This window comes from Antechinus flavipes, chromosome 3 (genome assembly GCF_016432865.1).
Source record: "Antechinus flavipes isolate AdamAnt ecotype Samford, QLD, Australia chromosome 3, AdamAnt_v2, whole genome shotgun sequence".
Taxonomy (NCBI): Eukaryota; Metazoa; Chordata; class Mammalia; order Dasyuromorphia; family Dasyuridae; genus Antechinus; species Antechinus flavipes.
In genome coordinates, this window is record NC_067400.1 from 499,177,488 (window position 1) to 499,199,351 (window position 21,864).

Sequence of the window (21,864 nt, forward strand, 5' to 3'; positions counted from 1 at the left end):
GAAGGAGAAAATAAAGCAGATGACTTTGCACAGCTCCCCCTATTTAAATCACTTCACTTGCATGTTCCAGTATCACCACCCTGAAATCATGGTCCTCTTTGACAACGAAGAAAACAGCATTAACAGTATTGTAGCCATCATGTATTTTCTCCCATTCTGCTTAGGTTTATATCAATTCATATAAGTTTTTTCATTCTTTTCTATATTGATATGTTTATTTATAGTACAATCACATTTCATGGCATTCATGTAGCATAATTTGTTTATCTTTATTGCAACTAATATGCATCTATCTTGCCATTTTTTTTTCTGCTGCCACAAAAAGCTGTATAAATATAATAGTATATGTGGTTATTTTTTTTTAACTTCCTGGGAATATACACCTAGCACATATTTCCTTTAAAAACCCTTTTTTTTCCTTTTTTTATTAAAGTTTTTTTTATTTTCAAAATATATGTACACATAATTTTCAACATTCATCCTTGCAAAAACTGTGTTCCAATTTTCCCCTTCCTTCCCCCTCCCCCTTCCCTAGACAGCAAATAATCTAATAAATGTTAAACATATGCAATTCTTCCATACATATTTCCAAAATTATCATGTGATACAAGAAAAATCAGATTAAAAAAGGAAAAAAAATGAGAAAGAAAACAAAATGCAAGCAAACAACAACAAAAGTGAAAATACTTTGTGGTGATCCATACTCAGTCCCAAAGCCTTTTCTCTGAGGGCAGATGACTCTCTTCATCACAAGTCCATTGAAAGTGGCCTGAATCACCTCCTTGTTGAAAAGAGCCATGTCCATCAGAATTGATCACTATATAATCATGATGTTGCTCTATACAATATTCTCCTGGCTCTAGTCACTTCACCTAGCACACTTACACAAGACAAGCACATGGCAGTCAGAAGAAGCTATACAAGGCACTCTCAAGGTCTCTCTGAAGAACATTTGGAAATGACTGAGAACCATGAGAGACAGCAGCAAAATGCCACCTTGCATAAGGTGTGCCCATATTAAAGAAGGTTCTGTGCTCTATGAGCAAAGAAGAATTCCAGTAGTTCAAAAGAAACATGAGATTCGTGAATTTAGAGACATCTCTCCTCCTCATGTTCATACAGACTATTTGGTTTTGGTCTAATCAACCACAGCCAGACTCACTCTACTTTGATTTCAATATGGTGATGTCATTTGAGAACAAAGAATAACAACCAACCAAGTAGTACTGGAGGTTCTGTATATAGGAGTATGGCCATTTTCGTCACTTAATTTTTATAATTCAAAACTACTCACCAAAAATGCTAGACTAATTCACATCTTGACCAAAAATGCAAATGTTGATCTTTCCACAATGCTTCCAATATTGACTATTAACATTTTTATAAATTTTATTCATTTTATGGGTATTAGGGAAAACAGTGTTTTACATTTATCTTATGTTTGATTTGGATCAATGTTGTTCATGTGGTTCTGATTAGTTTAGTTTCTTCTTGGTGAGTGACTTAAGAATTATCCACAGGAAAATGACTTTGATTTCATATTTATCTATTAGTTGCCTACATATGTTGAATATCAGAACATTATCAGAAATATTACTTCTGAAATAAGTGGATACATAAAGTCCTGGTTACTTGTATTTTCCTAAAGGGAAAAAAAAAAAAAAAAACAGAGGATAAATGTGAGGACAGATGGTAACAGAGCTAAGTGACTTGAGAGCATTGCCTGAAATAGCAAACACCCTAATCAAAATATCATTTCCCAGTCATCCACAAGTGTGATAAAAAGAAGGAATAATTGTAATTGGATTTAACAATTGTGTATCAGAACAACCATGGAATTTGTTGTTTTTTAAGCAGAAAGGCATTTGACCAATAGCAAAACTGAGGCTTGTTTTACCACATTAATTATTAACCATACAATTTTCTGATTATTTTTTATGACATTCCTTTCCCCAGCTTCACAAAAAATCACACAAAAAAATTCTATGTCAAAGATTACCTCAAGTGCAGGCAAACAACAGTGGCTCTGTTGCAATAGCATAGCAATGATTTTTTTTAACTTTCCTCATCTCTGAAATGCTCGTGAAGGGTGGTCAATGCAGACTCACACACATTTTAACTTCTCTCTAGTTTCATCCTTTACAAGGGTTCATACAGTTACTTACAAAGTTTAGTTTCCTGGAAAGAGGTAGAAATATCTTGTCATGGATAGTCTTTCAATGGTGGGCATTTGGGCCTTAACTTTGGGAGTTTCAAATGCATTCTGAACCTAAAAGGAAAAACAAAACACATTGATTTTAACAATTGTCTTATGAGAGGAAAGAGACAGAAGGACATAAAAGAACATAACAGATGAACAGTTGAGCTTATGGGTATTTATATGTACATACTAGTCCTTAGAGAGTATAATATCCTAATTCCTTACACAGCATTATTTTCTTAGGCCAAAGTCTTTACTTTATAGTCCCTTATCTCTTTTAGTATCCTAAGTCCTAAATGTAAACATCAATAATCTTTGAGAACCTGAATCAATAGAATATTGGCTTCAGACTCATGACCATCACTCCTTACAAAGGCCTATAGAAACAAATCCCTAGATATTCTGATAGCTGCCTATGACTCTAACCTTTGAAGTGTTTTTTTTGTTTGTTTGTTTGTTTGTTTGTTTGTTTTTTGTTCCTCTAAAGATTCTCAATCTTTCTCCTTCCTACCCTCCATTCCAGGTTATTCTCAAATAGTGATACCCAATCTCTAACCAGAACTTGTCCCTGAAAATCTCAACCTTGGAAATTTATTTGCCATCGTTAACTGAAACTTCTATCCCTTTCAAAATATCAATAAATGATTTTTGACTCTAGATGTCAGCAACTTTGACCTAGATGTCTAGATGTCTAGAAGTCAGTAACTTAATTTAAGGCAAGTAAACTCTAAGTGATTCAAATCCTTATCTATAAAAATTAAAGGATTTATTTTAGAAATGGGAGGAGATGACAAAATATGTATTGGCCTAAAAATAGTGATTTTTAGTAGTTTTAGATGTGGAATAGAGATATCTGGGGAAATGATTATTAGGTAACCTATGTTTTAAAGCCCTCAGAAGCCTCAGCTGCTAAATTGAGGATAACTTAGTTCACATAGAGAAAACATGCCAAAAGATCTAAAGAAAAAGTATGTAGAAGAACAAACATCCATTATTCATTCTCAGCATTTATAATGAGGTCTATGATTCAAGGATGACCATATCATGTTGGTACTTTCTTGCAATAAATTCTGTGAGGACTCATCTTTTTTATTACTGCTGAATTATTTTCTATCAACATATCTATCTATCTATCTATATCTATATCTATATCTATATCTATATCTATATCTATATCTATCTATCTATCTATCTATATATAGACAGATATAGATATAGATAATATTAAGTAAATAAAAAGTGAACAAATGAAGGAAAGAAGCCAATGAGACAAGTCTTGCCTTTCGGAAGATTTCTTCTATGTGGCAACACCAAGAATACTGTTGAAAACAACGGATGAGTTCTGTAATGAAGATGGATCCATTTTCAATGTCTCTCCAAGAAATGTTATCTAAAAAGAAAAGAAATTTTAACCTTTAGGGCAAAGAGCCTCACCTAAACAGAGAGATATTGGTAACTAAAACTTAAAGACTTCTTGAAGAGTTATTTTAACTATGCGATTATGTAACTTAGTTTAAAGCTAAATATATTTTAAAAATCTATTAAAATTAAAGGATTATATTAGAAATAGGAGTTATTAGGTGCCATAGTAGATAGAGAGCTAGGCTTGAAGTCTAGAAAATCTGAGTTCAAATCCAGCATCAGGTGCTTTCTAGGTTTATTACCCTGGACAAGTCACTTCTGTATACTTTCATTTCCTCAACTGTAAAATGAGGATAATAAGAGTATCTACTCATCATCAGCATTAAAAGAAATATTTATCAAAAAAATAACATAGAATCTGGTACATAGTTGTAACCTTTGCCTGTATCATAATTCTCATTTCTATGAAATACTTTTTTTTTCTTTACTTATTATTTTAGCCATCATCCTTATAAAACTAACTTACAACTAAACTTTAGGAAACACTATTTAATAAATTATACTGGACTCTACCAGTCCATAAATCTGTGTTTACCCTGTCATTGTGTCCTTAGCAAATACTCTCCTAATTTGCAAATGCTATTAACCTTGCTTGTTAAGTGTCCTACAATAATTCCAAAAAAAAAAAAAAAAGATTCTCCTACCTGTAATCGGGTTATAAACTCTGGGTAAACACATGTGTTACATAAACATATATGTATGCATGTATATTGTAGACATTATATACAAATATATGTATATATTATATATGTACAATTCATATATATGTATGTATGTATACATATGTGTATATATACACATATAAATACACACACAAGTGTGTGTTTCTGTACACATACAGATACCTATACATTTCCTTTAATGTTTTTTGAATGATATATATCACTTGAAAAGAGAGCATGCAAGAATGGTATCTGGAGCATGTTAACTCAGACATGAGTAATATGTCAGGGAAAACATACATCCAGAAGAAAAAGATTAGGAAAACTAGGAGATCTCTTTGTTTTTGTTTGTTTTTGCATTTCCTAAAAAGCTTAAATCCTGACTCAAATCTTTGTGGAGATACACAAAGATATACTAGGTTTAGTGACTTACGTGGAGTTGAAGAGCAGAAAGTAATGAAGTCCTTTTCTAAATGGGTCTTCCAGACAGCATCCTCCTCAAAGACTTGCTGTTGATTTTCACTGTGTTCAGTGATTTCTGGGGCTTCACTCACCCACACATGCCCACGATTCACTGAGTAAAAGTAAATTCATTGTTTGTACCATTTCTACCTTTTGTACAATACTGCAGATGTGCAAGTTTTGTTTTATTTGTGTTATCATTATTCTCCAAAACACAAGAAGGACCAGGAGGAAATTGAGGGAATTGAGGGGATGAAGACAGCAAGTGGTTATTTGTAGAAATTTCATAAATCACACTGATTCCACCTTGTGACTAAATTCTAGAGTTAGCTCACTTTCCTTTCTTTTTAATTATGGGTTTAAATCCAACTTCTGTCTTGTGAAAAAACTTTATTCAATTATGAGAACTAGGAGAAAATAATATTGTATTGTTTGAACCTACCCAGCTGGAAGGCTGGACCACCCACCACCTCCTACTTAGAGACATTAGAGGTCATCTAGCTTAATCTTCTTATATCACAAATAATAAAGCTGAGGCCACAGAGAAATTAATGACTATCCCACAATAAGTGGGAGAGCCAATGTTTGGATTCAAGTCCCTTTTGTATATATCCATTAGTCTTTTGTGTGTATAACATTAATCTTATCTGAAGCATCATTCAACAAGGTAAAACATAAGAATTTTGACTGTTTTCCTTTCAGAATGGAAGTAGTGGATAGATCCTGAGGCACAGAATTTCTGAGTTGGAATAGACCAGTGATTACCTAGTCCAATAAATATCTAACCAAAAATATCTTTCAAATCACCTATAAGTGATATTCTATGTTCACCCTTGATACCTCCAGGAAAGCAAAAACCACCCGTTCTTCCTCATTCCAATTTTATAAATGTCTTATTGTTAGGAAAGTTTTGTTTTATTTTGCCTTCCCTCATAAAGGTTTACAATTCTCACTTGCCAAGTGTTTTCACATAATATAATATATAGAATATATACTACAAACATACATATATGTGTGTATATGTGTACATACATGAGTGCCTACTAAGAAAAATTTCTAAATAATTATATATACAGAATGTGATAATGTTAATTTCAATTTCACTAGGGATTAAGTCATGGATTGGGGTTTGTCAGCTATCACCATAAAAAAAAGAAAATAATATTTTTCACTTTCAATATCAAGAAACTATCTAGACATTAATAGAAATAATCAAAGACAATAGTCACCTCCACGGCAAGCCTGAATTATGATGACCTTGGGCTTGTCTTTCAGATTGAAGCAATTTTTGGTGTTTAGAATTTTGAAAATAGTATCATAAGCGAGCACATCTGGGTTCTCAGTCTGATGATTTTTCCCACAAATGTTATCCAGAATACCATGAGACATGAACACAACAAAAGTGCTATCAGATGTTTTGTGCTCAGAACGGGCAGCAAAATCCATCAAAGCTGATTCCATTTCCTAGGAATAATTAACAAAAGTCATTCATTTGGAACATAAAATCTGCGTCAGTAGTAACCTACTCACATAAAGTGATATAGTGATGATCTTAATAAGAACCCCTAAATGTTGTTGTACAAATTGCAGCATCCATATCTTTTTTTACAGGATTTAAATTTTTCTTTATCTCTTTTCTATAATAAACAAATATATACAAAAGTACATATATACTCATGTACATATGTATACATACATATATGTTCTTTTTATATATAAATGTACACAATAATGTGTAAGACACTATACGTGGCAATGAGGAGACAAAGATGAAAATGACACAGTTCCTCATTTCAATTTCCTCCTGACTATGTGGGATCTAAGGTTCTCTCAAACTTCATCTATTATCTTATGTTCTCATGGGAAAATCATAATATGAATATAATTAATGATGATGATGATGAGGGTAATAAAAATATCAATAAATAGCTATCAATCATATAGAACTTTAAGGTGTGTAAGCTCTTAACAGTCTTTTTTTTTTCCACAACAACTCTGGAAGGTTTATGTCTTTATTATATCCATTTTACAAATAAGAAAATAGAAGTAAACAGAGCTTAAGTTACTTTCTTTTTTTTTTAATTTAAATTTTATTTTATTTAATAATAACTTTGTATTGACAGAATCCATGCCAGGGTAATTTTTTACAACATTATCCCTTGAACTCGCTTATGTTTTGTTTTTCACCCTCCCTCCCTCCACCCCCCCCCCCCAAGATGGCAAGCAGTCCTATATATGTTAAATATGTTGCAGGATATCCTAGATACAATACATATTTGCAGAACCGAACAGTTCTCCTATAACTCGGGAAGAAAATCAAAAATGCAAATAGTTCACATTAATTTCCCAGTGTTCCTTCTCTGGGTGTAGCTATCTCTGTCCATCATTATCCATTGAAACTCAGTTAGGTCTCTTTGTCATAGAAATCCACTTCTATCAGAATACATCCTCATACAATATCATTGTGCAAGTGTATAAAGATCTCCTGGTTCTGCTCATCTCACTTAGCATCAGTCCATGTAGGTCTCTCCAAGCCTCTCTGTATTCATCCTGCTGGTCATTCCTTACAGAGCAATAATATTCCATAACATTCATATACCACAATTTACCAAGCCATTCTCCAATTGATGGGCATTCATTCATTTTCCAGTTTCTAGCCACTACAAACAGGGCTGCTACAAACATTTTGGCACATACAAGTCCCTTTCCCTTCTTTAGTATTTCTTTGGGATATAAGCCCAATAGAAACACTGCTGGATCTAAGGGTATGCATAGTTTGATAACTTTTTGGGCATAATTCCAGATTGCTCTCCAGAATGGTTGGATTTGTTCACAACTCCACCAACAATGCATCAGTGTCCCCGTTTTCCCGCATCCCCTCCAACATTCATCATTATTTTTTCCTGTCATCTTAGCCAATCTGACAGGTGTGTAGTGATATCTCAGAGTTGTCTTAATTTGCATTTCTCTGATCAACAGTGATTTGGAACACTCTTTCATGTGAGTGGTAATAGTTTCAATTTCATCCTCTGAAAATTGTCTGTTCATATCCTTTGACCATTTATCAATTGGAGAATGGCTTGATTTTTTATAAATTTGAGTCAGTTCTCTATATATTTTGGAAATGAGGCCTTTATCAGAACCTTTAATTGTAAAGATGTTTTCCCAGTTTGTTGCTTCCCTACTAATCTTGTTTGCATTCGTTCTGTTTGTACAAAGCCTTTTTAATTTGATATAATCAAAATTTTAAATTTTGTGATCAGTAATGGTCTCTAGTTCATCTTTGGTCACAAATTTCTTTCTCCTCCACAAGTCTGAGAGATAAACTATCCTATGTTCCTCTAATTTATTTATAATCTCGTTCTTTATACCTAGGTCTTGGACCCATTTTGATCTTATCTTGGTATATGGTGTTAAGTGTGGGTAATAGTTTTACCACTTGGCATGTATATGTTTACCAAACTCCTTTTACGACATAGATATGGTACTGATACCTAAACCAGGTAGGTTGAAACTAGAGAAAGAAAATTATAGACCAATCTCCCTAATGAATATTGATGCTAAAATCTTAAATAAAATATTAGCAAAAAGAGTACAGAAAATCATCCCCAGGATAATACACTATGACCAAGTAGGATTTATACCAGGAATGCAGGGCTGGTTCAATGCTAGGAAAACTATTAGCATAATTGACTATATCAATAACCAACCAAACAAAAACCATATGATCAACTCAATAGATGCAGAAAAAGCATTTGATAAAATCCAACATCCATTCCTAATAAAAACACTTGAGATCATAGGAATCAATGGACTTTTCCTTAAAATAGTCAGGAGCATATATTTAAAATCTTCAGTAAGCATTATATGCAATGGGGAAAAACTGGAACCTTTCCCAGTAAGATCTGGAGTGAAGCAAGGTTGCCCACTATCACCATTATTATTCAATATTGTATTAGAAACACTAGCCTCTGCAACAAGAGTCGAGAAAGATATTAAAGGAATTAGAGTAGGCAATGAGGAAACCAAACTATCACTCTTTGCAGATGATATGATGGTATACCTAGAGAACCCCAGAGATTCTACTAAAAAGCTATGAGAAATAATTCATAATTTTAGCAAAGTAGCAGGATACAAAATAAATTCCCATAAATCCTCAGCATTTTTATACATCACCAACAAAATCCAACTGCAAGAGATATAAAGAGAAATTCCATTCAAAATAAGTATTGATAGCATAAAATATTTGGGAATCTATCTACCAAAGGAAAGTCAGGAATTATATAGCAAAATTACAAAAAAGTTTCCACACATATAAAGTAAAACTTAAATAATTGGAAAAATATTAAGTGCTCTTGGATAGGCTTTTTCTCTCAAAGCAACTATTAGTTTGGGCTTTTTTTGTTTGTTTGTTTTTACTGTTCTACTTATTTTTCAACATGAAAAAGTCTAAGCAACAGTGTAACCAATAACAACTGTCCATATTTCAGGTCCTTCTAAAATCTTTGATTATTTTTCTGAGGATTAATTAGCCTGCTTTGAAGTACTAATATACAGCTTGTTTTCATTCATTTCTACCTTCTACTATACTTTTGTTTCTGTGTTGTATTAATTAATCATGTTTCATTGTGGAGCTTGAATGATTTTTCAAAGACATCCTTCCCTATACCAGTAACTGCTGAAATTTTTCTAACAAGCTTCAAAATATGATCATTAACAGCTTTAATTTGTGCATGTTCCCTTCCATTAATATCTACCTAATTAAGAACATAACAAAAGAGAGCAATGAAACACATGGATTTGGTGTAAAGTCCAGTATTCAGCTAAAAGAAAACTACCTGAAGGTGGGAAAAGAAGATTAATTTGATTCATTTTATGAAGTCAGCCTAGTATCATTAGCACACACAAGTATAATTACTGATGTAAAAAATAAAAAAGAAACTATATTAAAGTATTGGTATGCCAAATAACTGGCAAACCTCTACACTTATTCCTCTGTGGCTTTGGGAATGTTCCATCACCTGTATCATATACAATAACAAATTTAGAACTGGGAAAGAAATTAGAGATCATCTACTCCCCCCAATTTATTTGGCATATAAGAAATCTGAGGCCAAGAGAGACTGAGTGACATGTCCAAAATCAAAGAGGTAGCAAATGAAAAGCCATGAAACAAATCATAATAGTCCATATTCACTGCACTGATAGATTTTTAACTTCCTGCATAATATTATTGAAACCATTATTTATGATCTTTGAACTCCTTTATTCTTAATCTAAAACAGAAATTTCACATAGTTCATTCCTTTATATTTCACTAATACATCTGAAATCTGGTTATTTCAGTAAAAGGAAGATTGAGAAGAAGGATAGAATGATGAGCATGGGACATAGTTTACTGAGAATAGAGAGTATTTTGCTTTACAGAAAAGATATTTACATTTGAAAAATAATGCACTAAGTAGCCAGGGACATATAGATATTTCAGGTAGCAGGATTAGTAGCAGAAGAAAGAACATCACTTAAATAAATCTATAAATAAGTCTCTAATAACCAAGGCCTCCTAGTTAAATAAAAATATTAGAATCAGAGGAGACACATTATCCCTTTGTTCTTAAGTAGCTGATGAACCTCACTACACATCAATTTCCTCTCTTAAGTTTCTTATAAATACTATGATCCTTATAAGCTCAGAGAGCAGCTTCTCAAAGGGGATTGTGAATAGAGTTATCAAATATATTGGGTGGCAACTTTCTCAAGAGGGTTGAATAGTCATTGACGTGCTGAGTCATATTTTGTGAATGTCAGTTAAATAGAATTGAAGCCCCAAATATGTCCATAATAGAATCAGTTAAATTTCTAGTAGGACAATGAAATTATATCCTGGCAGTCTCCAGACCAAGATTCTAGGATCTGGTAAGGGAACAGGGGGTTTACTTCTGGCTCTTACCAAAGATGTGAGGTTCTTTAGGATAACCACATTGTATCCTAGCTCTTCAAGAAGGATTTTCATCCTTTGAATGTCAAGTTCAGCCCCAGTCCTCTCAGAGAGATGTTCAAATTCTATGTTACAGATGATGAGGGCCAACCGTGTACGACCTTCCTTCTCCTTTATTGGGTATATCTGCAAAGAACAAATATGGAGTAAACTGATGAAGTCACTCTCCTTTCCCTTTCAGCCCAATCAGTGTTCATACCTAGGGAGTCAGGCTACCTTTACTCATTGTTCTTTACCGTGTCTTAAAAGAAGACAATACTTCTTTCTTGTTCATGGATGCTGTCTATGAAAGTAAGCAATTAGTGTGGAAAAGGCATAAGTCTGAGATCTATGTGGATATGTGTGTGTGTGTGTGTGTGTGTGTGTGGTGTATATATTCATATATATATATATATATATATATATATATATATAATATATATATATATATATATGCCTAAATTTAAATGGGATGAAGATATAGAAATAGATATGAACATGTAATTAGATAGATATGTATATCTGCATATATTTACATTTATAAAAGAGATAGAGTTAATTTATGGATATACACATACAACCTATCATTGTAATTCACTGTGTATGAGTATATATATATATGAATTATTATGCACATTTATATGCATGAATATACACAAATGTTAATATGTAACTGTTTATACACATATTTGTATCTATGCATGTGTGTATATATTATATATACATACATATTTGAAGATAGAGAGATTGATGAATAATAGGTATAGATATTAATGTTGGCTCCTGAGAGAAATTGGAATGTTCTTTCTCTGGCTCTCCAACAATTCAAATCTAATTCTTGGCTCAAGATCTAGATTAAGTACCACTAGCACTATAAATCCTTCTTCAGTTTTCATTCTTCCCCTTTTCTGAGCTTTGACTTTTTATTATCTCTATCAGTGAGATATTTATATTTATTGAATTTTTTGATAATAGACCCTCTGCAAAACATTCCTCTATAATGAAGTATCATTGATGGGGGGGCAGCTTGGGGAAAGAAAAACATATAGAAGTTTATATGTAAAAAATGATTTGACTGTGCATACCCTTTGATCCAGCAGTGTTTCTACTGGGCTTATACCCCAAAGAGATACTAAAGAAGGGACAGGGATCTGTATGTGCCAAAATGTTTGTGACAGCCCTGTTTGTTGTGGCTAGAAACTGGAAAATGAAAGGATGCCCATCAATTGGAAAATGGTTGAGTAAATTGTGGTATATGAATGTTATGGGATATTATTGTTCTGTAAGGAATGACCAGCAGGATGAATACAGAGAGGACTGGCGAGACTTACATGAACTGATGCTAAGTGAAATGAGCAGAACCAAGAGATAATTATATACCTCAACAATAATACTGTTTGAGGATTTATTCTGAAAGAAGTGGATCTCTTCAATAAAGAGACCTAACTCAGTTTTAATTGATCAAGGATGGACAGAAGCAGCTACACCCAAAGAAAGAACATTGGGAAATGAATATAAAGTGCTTGCATTTTTGTTTTTCTTCCCGGGTTATTTATACCTTCTGAATCCAATTCTCCCTGTGCAACAAGAAAACTGTTCGGTTCTGCACACATATATTGTATCTAGGATATACTGTAACCTATTTAACATGTAAAGGACTGCTTGCCATCTTGGAGAGGGGGTGGAGGGAGGGAGGGGAAAAATCAGAACAGAAACGAGTGCAAGGGATAATGTTGTAAAAACATTACCTTAGCATGGATTCTGTCAATATAAAGTAATTATTAAATAAAATTTTAAAAAAATAAAAAAAAGATTTGATTACAAACCAAACTTAAGTTTCATATAAGTCATATCAGTGGTAGAAGAGAAAACCTGTATTTGAAACAGTACAGTTTATTATTTTATGCGATTACTTAACTATTTGTTATTTAAACTCTTCATTCTATAAATGTCTTCTCTGCCTTCTCTCCAACTGAAATTGCAAATACCTTTAGAAAAGGGATTATACTTTTAAATTAGATTGAGTTATTTACATAAAACCCAGAGCCATCTATATTTGTGGGAGTGTACACACATATAGAATTACAAGTAAATATATGAATGCATAGCTTTGAGAATATGTACTTTAGGCTAAAAGGAGATCTAGATCTAGAGGTAAAAAGGCAGATAACTTTGGAGTTGTTCAAGGACCTCTTGTTAGAGTTATTTTGAACGATCTAGGAAAACCTGATAGCATCACAAATGCCTATGACTTGACAATTACTGTTTCCTTCTCCTTCTAGTCTATAGAACTAGAATGTAAACTTGTGCAACTTTTAAAAGATTAAGAACTATGTTCAATGTCATTACCAATTATGGTTTCAAAGTTCTGATGATAAAACAAGTGATCTGCTACGTTATAGCAGTGATGAATGTTCATTTTTGGATGTGACCAATGTAGGGATTTGTTTGGCTTGAGCATGTACGTGTCATTAGGGTGTTTAGTTTAGTTTTGTTTTGTTTCTAAATAGGAGAGAGAAAAACAGTTGTTTAGTACTTGAAAAAAATACATATTTTTTAAAAATTGCATAGCACCTCTGCTCCCCTTTCTTTCCTCTGCTTTTGGAAATCTTTTGGAGAACAAAGCTTGAGTGTATTTGTGGGCTCAGCTGGCACAACCTGGCTTGCTGCAGAAGCTGCAAAAGAAAAAAATATTGTTAGTAGTGACATTTATTGTTTTAGCTCCAATAAAGTGAGAATTCAGGCTAAGAATTAATTTCCCTTAAAATATTAATGTTTCTTTTCATTTTTAAAAAAACCTCATAGCAAATGAATGGCTGGGACTGAAGTGATTGACCTGCTGAGGGATTTCAATTCCATTTAACTGACAATCAAGATTCTATTGTATGGTCCTTATACTGACCACCCCTTTTCACTTGAAAAAGTTTTACATAACTCCAGATATATACATATATATATGTATGTATGTATACAAATCAAATATATGCTGATGACAAATCATAATTTTATGATGCCTACATTTAATTACACAACCCTACATGGAGTTGCAACCCAGGTTAAGAAGCTTTGGACTAGAAGACTTTTGAAATCTTACAATTTTTTCATTCTGTGATACCATGAAAACAAGAAGAGCTCCTGACTTAATCACTTTATAATCAAATGAATATAAAACATGTAGACATATAACTATTATTCCCTCAGATGCCAATGTCTCTTAAATTTCTTTATATTAACTTGAATGTATTTTTATTGAATTATATGTTATATACTATTTACTCTCAAAACAATGTAAACTTTTAATTTTGTCTTTGATTCTTACTAAAAAATATGCCTGAGAAAGTATAGAGGTTCATAAATATTAGTCCATTAATTAATTAAGTAAACATTTATTAAATCCCCATTATATACCAACTTCAGACAAAACCAAAACCTGTCCTCAATGAACCAACCTTTTTTGTATTTATGGACGGACAATAGAGATCATAATGTTATCACATATATAAGTAAATGATATAAATGAATGAAAGAGACTGAATAAAGTTGGATGAGAGTTTTAGGGAAAATAAATTATTATTGGCTAGGATGAGAAGTGTAGATTTCATAGAGAAAGAGGCCTCCTTTATGATCCTATCTTCATCCCAATTTCATTTCTGAAATCCAATTCTTTTTCTTCTTCAGTATAAAATACCAGGTTCATGTCTCTTGACATAGACTACAAAAATAAAAAGAATTGCTTCTTTGTTTCTTTACATTTTTTTCTTTTCTTTAAACAATAATTATGAACAAAAAAGTAAAAGTTGTTGAAAATTCATATAAAGCAAAATCCTTAGACTTTGATAGGAAAAAAATGAATTAATATGCAGCAAAAAAACATGTTTCCTTTTCCTTTAATTCCAAATTCCTTAATCTTGGGTCTTAATTAGTTATTTACTTCTTTTATTTTTAAGAGAAAATATCATTATATACATACACATTCACCCCATATATATATATGTGTGTATATATATATATATATATATATATACGTATATATGTGTATGTATGTGTGTATAATATCTATCTATCTATATCTATCTATCTCTCTCTATATATATATCTTTTTTAAAGCATAATATTACATTACTAAACCATAATTTATTCAGCCCTTACTATTCATTGTTTCCATTTTCCCTCTTTATTTTGCCTTGATGCTCTTGGTTTAATGCAGAATAAAAATGGGATTCAGTAAACCATCAGACACTAGAGTACATACTGTGGGGAGCAGCATGGTTCTTGCTGAGACCTGAAGCCGCAGGGCTCCAAGTGACAGAGTAGATGGTGTCCTATAGTTTTCAAAAGATTCACTTAGAGGCCACAGTCATCTCCAGACTCTGAGTGAAGATGCAAACAAAGGCACCCCTGAGGGTGGTTTTGTTCCCATAGTAGATTTTGGCTCATTTGTGCCATCTGTTATTGTAAAGGTTGAGATTCAGCAGAACAGGGCTTCAACTGAGTATCACTTTGAATTCTGAGTCCACACACCAATGCACATGTCAAAACCTTGAGCACTTTATGACTCAGGAAATGTAAGGCCTTCATATTATATCTCTCTCTGGAATACGAGCTTAAAGGGAGAAGGAACAGAATGGGCAAGTTAAGCACTGCTAGTATCTCCCCTAGATTTTAACTCTTCTCCCTATCAAAGAGAGTTGGGGATAAGGACTTTGACATAAAAAAATCTAATATCCTGAATATTGAAGAAGGCTAAATGAGATAACACAAATTATTTCTAAAGTAGCTAGTCTCTTCTCCTAAGAAATATCAGCGTTCAATTCCAACCAAGAAAATAAAAGGCAGAGAAACAGAATATTAGGATGATGATGAGAATTAAGGTGAACACAAAGGTCTGTCTTTTAGATAATTATTGATAAATGGATGAGTTAGAAAGGCTCATCTTGCAAACTGGAAAGGCAGGGAAGTGAGTCATTTAAGAAATAATTTAGAGACAGAATCTTACCAGAAGACAAAGACTCCTCATCACTGTCATCCTGTTCATCTTTGTTAATCAGGCTACTGGCCAACACTTGACCTGCACTGCGGACTTTTCGAGTCAAAGAATTTAATAGAACTCTAGCTTTCTTTTCAGCTTTAGCATCAATTTGAGCCTTACGGTACTCCTCTTGTTCATCTTCCTCCAACTTCAGTATATCTTTTTCCAGCAAATCATCTAAAACACTGTTGATTATGTTCTTTCCCAGTAACTCAAAAGCCTTTAATGTAGTTTTCTTGGTATTCCCATCTGTTGAAAACAAAGATATCTCTTCAATCATGGAAGTAGTATATAACCTTTTTCTTAACATTAAAGAAAGTTCTTTTGTGAATACATACAGCCATTCTTGAGAGCGATTTAGAACTATGCTCAAAAAGTTTTCAAACTGTGCATACCTGTTGATCCAGCAGTATTTCTACTGGGCTTATATCCCAAAGAGATCTTAAAGAAGGGAAAGGGACCTGTATGTGCCAAAATGTTTGTGGCAGCCCTCTTTGTAGTGGACAGAAACTGGAAACTGAGTGGATGCCCATCAACTGGAGAATGGTTGAATAAATTGTGGTATATGAACGTTATGGAATATTATTGTTCGATAAGAAATGACTACCAGGATGATTTCAGAAAGGCCTGGAGAGACTTACATGAACTGATGCAGAGTGAAATGAGCAGGACTAGGAGATCATTATATACTTCAACAATATGATGATCAATTCTGATGGATGTGGCCCTCTTCAACAATGAGATAAACGAAATCAGTTCCAATAGGGCAGTACTAAGTTGAATCAGCTACACCCAGCAAAAGAATTCTGGGAAATGAATATGAACAACTACATAGAATTCCCAACCTCTCTATTTTTGTTCGCCTGCATTTTTGATTTCCTTCACAGGTTAATTGTACTCTATTTCAAAGTCCGATTCTTTTTGTGCAGCAAAATAACTATATGGACATGTATTCATATTTTGTATTTACATATACTTTAACATATTTAACATGCATTGGTCTACCTGCCATCTGGGGGGAAGGGGAGGAGGGGAAAAATTGGAACAAAATGTTTTGCATTTGTCAATGCTGAAAAATTACCCATGCATATATCTTGTAAATAAAAAAGCTATAATAATAAATAAATAAATAAAGATAAAAGAAAGTTCTTAACAGTGTGTGTGATCCCTGAGAACCTCTTTTGTTCTTGAGTCTCCAATACACTTTGCCTTTTAAATTTCTTTTTTTTTTAACATCTTAAAATTTTGTTTTTCCCAGTTCCATGTCCTCACTCATTCACTCAAAATAATATTTGGCTATTTGATAATGAAATGAAAGTAATAGGCATCTGACTTTGATTTTCTCCTTTTTCCTTCAGGGTCTTTCTCTACTTTCCTTCTTCACTTTTAATTTATTTTCAATCAATAAAGAAATATTTGACATTTACTATGTCCAATAAAATGCTCTTTTAAAACTTTCTCTTTCTCCCACCTCCATTATACTGCTCAATGTGAACTCCAAAGTGCTTAAAAAGTATTCTAAGTTACTTTTTCAAATAATTCTATTCCACAAACATATTAATAGCCTACTATGTGTAGAGCATTATGGTAGATGCTTTGAGAGATATAAAATTTAAGGGGCAGCTAGGTGGCTCAGTGGATAGAGCACCAGCCCTGAAGTCAGGAGGAACTGAGTTCAAATCTGGCCTCAGACACCTAACACTTCCTGGCTGTGTGACCCTGGGCAAGTCACTTACCCCAATTGCCTCAGGAGGAAAAAAAAAAAGAGAGAGAAAATTTAAATGGCATTCATAAGATAATTATATTCAGAGTTGTAAATGACCTTTAAGATTTAATCCAACTCTCACTTTAAATAAGAATGCTTGACTTCTACACCAAACATACTCATGTGTTAAGAAGTGATCCCTGAATCTAGTTTTTTTGAATATAAATCCAATGTTCTTTTGTCTGGTTTCATGGCCGTCTGGTAGGGACAGGAATATGATAAGCTCATTTCTTTGTAGGTTATAATTTTTGATAACTCCAGTTACAATAGCACTCTTTCCATGTTACTATAACAAATATACTTTCCTTATATTTTTCCAGGGATTTTGCTTTCTTTTCAGTTCAAATTTCTCTTTTATCTTCAAAACAATCTTGTGAAAAATGACTATTCACATTTATATGCATTTTAGAGCTTAAAACTCAATCTTACAACTGCACTGTGAGGTAGGGAAGGTTATTATCTTCAACTAACAGAAAGAAATTGAGGTCAAGTAGCTTCAGCAAAGTATCACAAACCTAGAAATGATAAGATTTATGATTCACATACAGGTTTTCTTATTTTTTTGTCTCTACTGACCACACCACAATATTGGATAAGTAAATTGAATCATGGAGCTTGCTAAATTCATATAGCATTTTACTGGCTGATCTGGGATTAGAAATTAAATCTTTGAACTCAATCAAGTAGGGTTTATTGTTTATTTATTTGTTTCTTCTGATATAACATAGTGCTTTGGAATCTAGGAATGGAGAGACTACAAAGAGTATTAAAGATAACTGTTATCTGTCTTCCCATCCTAGGTCTGCTATTAACAAATTATAAATTACAAATTGTGAGCATGGACAAATCACAATAGCTTTAGATCTTTGTTTCTTATTCTATAAAATGAGGGGTAAGAAAGTGTGAATTTAGATAAATCCAAAGTTATGAATTTTGAATGCACATCAAATCATACTATTTTCACTTATTTTCTATGATTTTTTTCCTTTTTGTTCTGTTTCTTCTTTTACAACATACTAATGTGGAAATATGTTTAAAATAAATACACATGTATAACCAATTTCAGAAAAATCTGAAGATTTTCAAGACCTTATAAAAACCAGTTTCAAAAAATATCTTTACATATAATCGGGGAAAATAAAATAATATTTTCAAACAAAAGTATGAAGAGGGAGGCATTGAAAGAATAAAAATTCAGGTAGTTTCTCATCAAATGGGAAATTACTAAATGACCTGTGGTAATGAAATATTATGGAACCATGAAAGTTTAAAAAAAAAAGGGGGATAATTTCATAAAATACTAGAGAGCATGAACTGAGCAGAACAACTCACACAAGAACAACAATGTAAAAGAAATTAATTAAAAGCCTTAAGGACCCTGATCAAGACAAAGACCAACTTTGTCCTTGAAAGATTAACTACAAACATGTTAACCTCCTCCTGAAAAGTGACAGATTCAAGATGTAGAGAAAAACATACAATTTTTAGATATAAATGATGTGGGTTATTTTTGCTTGATTATGCTTGTTACAAGTTTTGGGTTTTTTTTATTCTAATGATTCTTTTTTTAATTGAGAAAAAGTGGAAAGAAAGGAGAAGTAGCTGTAGTGATGCAAGGGGAGGGGGAGAAAAAGGGGAAGGAGAGGAAAAAAGGATATCAAGAGAGAGAGACAGAGAAAGCCACTGAAATTTTTTTTCAGGGGGTGAGGGCGGAAATCAGAGACAAAGAGGCCAGTTTTGAAAGTAAAATGAAATTATATGTATTTTTAAAAGTAAATTATATGAAACCCCGATTAATGGTTTCTTTGCATTTCTTTTTTTTTTATGCTCTATGTAACTAGAAATCTCTATTTTGGGTGTTTAAAACCATAATAAAAAGGTGATTTTTGTTATTTTTGTTGTTTGTTTCTTTTAAAGAGTTAAGGATTGTTTTATGAAGCTTGTGGGAAACAATCTGGTTGGGCCTTGAAAAATCAGAACAATTTATAAAGTCAGAAAGGAAAGTACCAGGCACTACAAACATTTGATTGCAACAGGAGTAAAGCCATATGAGAATTAAATTAAGAATAGGTCAATCAGGAAACCAGTTTGAATAAAGCAGAGTAGCATTGTTGGAGGAGGGAGCAGTTGTTTATTAGAGAAAGCAGCATAGAGAGATGATTTCAGGTTGGTAGATTGGTAACAAAATTTTGAGGGTCTTGAAAGGCAAAAGAAATTAAATTTTATATGATGAACAAAACAGAGTTGGTGCAAATCCTTGAAGAAAGTAATAATATGATGAAAGCAGAGAAACTTTTGAAAATTTGGAATGAAAACCCAAGAATGTCCTCAAGACATCAATAAACAGTCCTGCCCTCCTCTCCTTTTTGTTTCACTGGACCTGTGTAAATTAACCTCTCCTCAGCTGTCTCATCTCCGTTTAAGAAGAGAGGCCTGTTCAGAGCATGGAAATGAAGAGTAAAATGAAAACATTGTCAGTTTCTAACAGCTCCTTGCTATCTGCCTCTCTTGTTTCCTTCTTCTTTCAAAGTAAAATTAAGGAGAGAGAGTGTGCTTTACAATCCAGAGGTACCTTGCTCTATATATCAATTTACAGCCAGTTGGATTTTAAAATCCCCCTACTCACCAGCCATGATCCCTCACTTTTGGTCCCCTCTCTCCACTTCACATCTGGTCTGAAAGCTGTTTACTCAAAGGATATTGAAAGTGACTAAACTTCCTCTAGGAAAAGGAGGGGACAATCATCAGCTATAAAACTGCTGTTTTCTATAAGACCTAGGCTTTTGCTGGGAAATTCCCTCTGATTTTGTTGAAGTTCTTTTCAGCTCTGGCACCGTTTCGTTATTTAGCTTTCGTTTTCTATATTCCTCCTTCCTGCCCCCTCCCTTTCTTTTATTCTCTTCCTCCTTTTTTTGTTCTTCCTTTTTGCCTTCCCCTCATGTCTATTTTGCTTTCTCTCTAGGACTTTGTCAGTCAACTATTCCCAAGTTTCCGGTTCCAAGTTCTCTTTCTCTAGAAATGCAGAGAAAGACTACTATTTTATTCTCTTCCTGGTTATTTACATACTCAGTAGAATGTTTGCTACTGAATTAATACCTCTTGTATGCTCTGGTAATAGAAGTTGATGTATTGGATCAACTCACACTGTGGTTTACATAAATAATTATCTTAGCCAGTCACACTGGACTTGGGGGAAATAGCCAGGGGCTCCACTATTAGTTTATCTATAGACTTCCAGTATTTTATGTTCATATACCTTGAAATAAACATGAACCATATGTTTTGCAATCTCAGTTTTCTTCTATAATGTCATGCATTTGGATTATCTCTGTGTCTGCTCTGTCTGTCTCTGTCTCTTTGTCTCTCTGTCTCTGTCTTCCTCTCACACTTTTTCTTTCTCCCTCTCTTGTCTGTCTCTGTCATTGCTTGTCTGTATCACTGTCTCTCTGTCATTCTATCTCTTTATATCTATCTTTATATCTAGATCTATATAGATATAGAAATGAATAAGCATTTAATAAGAATATACTATATGTCAGACTCTATGCTTAGAACTTTACAAATATTATCTCATTTGATACTAACAACCCTGTGAGGAAGAAGTCATTTTGTAATTGAGGAAACTGAGATGAGGTTAAGTGATTTGTCCAGGGTTGCTTAGCTAGTGTCTAATGTCAAATTTTATTTCACTTCTTCCTGAGTAGAAGGTTAGAGCTTTATCCCCTGCATCAGCTAATTAACCTCCAGAACTAGTGGAAAGTCTGTCTTGGATACAAAGTTTCTTAATTGAACATTTAGTCTTAACTACTGGTCATTTCTTTGCTTAATGGGTAATATTGCATAGCAAAAAAACTTTCTAAATGAAGTTCCAAAGATCTAGATCACTTTGGTTATTTAATAATAAACAAAAGGTTATCCTTTATAAATCTTATTTTCCTTATCTGTATATAATAAATGTTACAATATTTTCTCTTCTCCTCATTTAAGTTGCTAGGGAAATTAAATGATTTTTTTTTATTGTAATATAGAGGGGGAAAAGGATTGTAGACATGATCTGCCTCAAATGCAAAATTTTACAGAAGAAAACAGGTTGCAAGATATATGGTGCATGTTTATTTCAAGATATATGAATACAAAATATTAGAAGTGGCTAGATAACTATGGAGCTCCTAGTTATTTTTCTCAAGTTCAGGGTGACTGAATAAGGTAATCATTTATGCAAATCATGCCTGAGCTGACCCAATGCATTAAGATCTATCACCAAACCAGGCAAAAGGTAGTTACTCAATAGCAAACACTTACACATGTATGCAAATAACCAGGGATAGAATAAAATAGTTATTTTCC

General features: G+C 33.0%; 1 protein-coding gene across 1 annotated transcript; it reads right to left on the bottom strand.

Annotated features, from left to right (window-relative positions):
- Nucleotides 1-185: 185 nt before the first annotated feature.
- On the bottom strand, nucleotides 186-20,575 carry LOC127554937 (caspase-13-like). Its single transcript, XM_051986901.1, has 9 exons — nucleotides 20,144-20,575; nucleotides 15,720-16,001; nucleotides 13,298-13,398; nucleotides 10,697-10,870; nucleotides 5,976-6,210; nucleotides 4,718-4,858; nucleotides 3,481-3,590; nucleotides 2,166-2,269; nucleotides 186-1,642 (listed from the first exon to the last, which is right to left on the bottom strand). Exons 1-8 carry the CDS (start codon nucleotides 20,148-20,150, stop codon nucleotides 2,171-2,173), a joined length of 1,149 nt encoding a protein of 382 aa, XP_051842861.1. The 5' UTR covers nucleotides 20,151-20,575; the 3' UTR covers nucleotides 186-1,642; nucleotides 2,166-2,170.
- Nucleotides 20,576-21,864: the final 1,289 nt, after the last annotated feature.

Coding starts and splice junctions, on each gene's coding strand:
- LOC127554937 (XM_051986901.1), bottom strand. Junction 13,399..15,719: donor TGAGGAGTCTTTGTCTTCTG/GTAAGATTCTGT, acceptor TTTCTTTTGCAG/CTTCTGCAGCAAGCCAGGTT. Junction 2,270..3,480: donor TAGAAGAAATCTTCCGAAAG/GCAAGACTTGTC, acceptor TTTTCCTTTTAG/GTTCAGAATGCATTTGAAAC.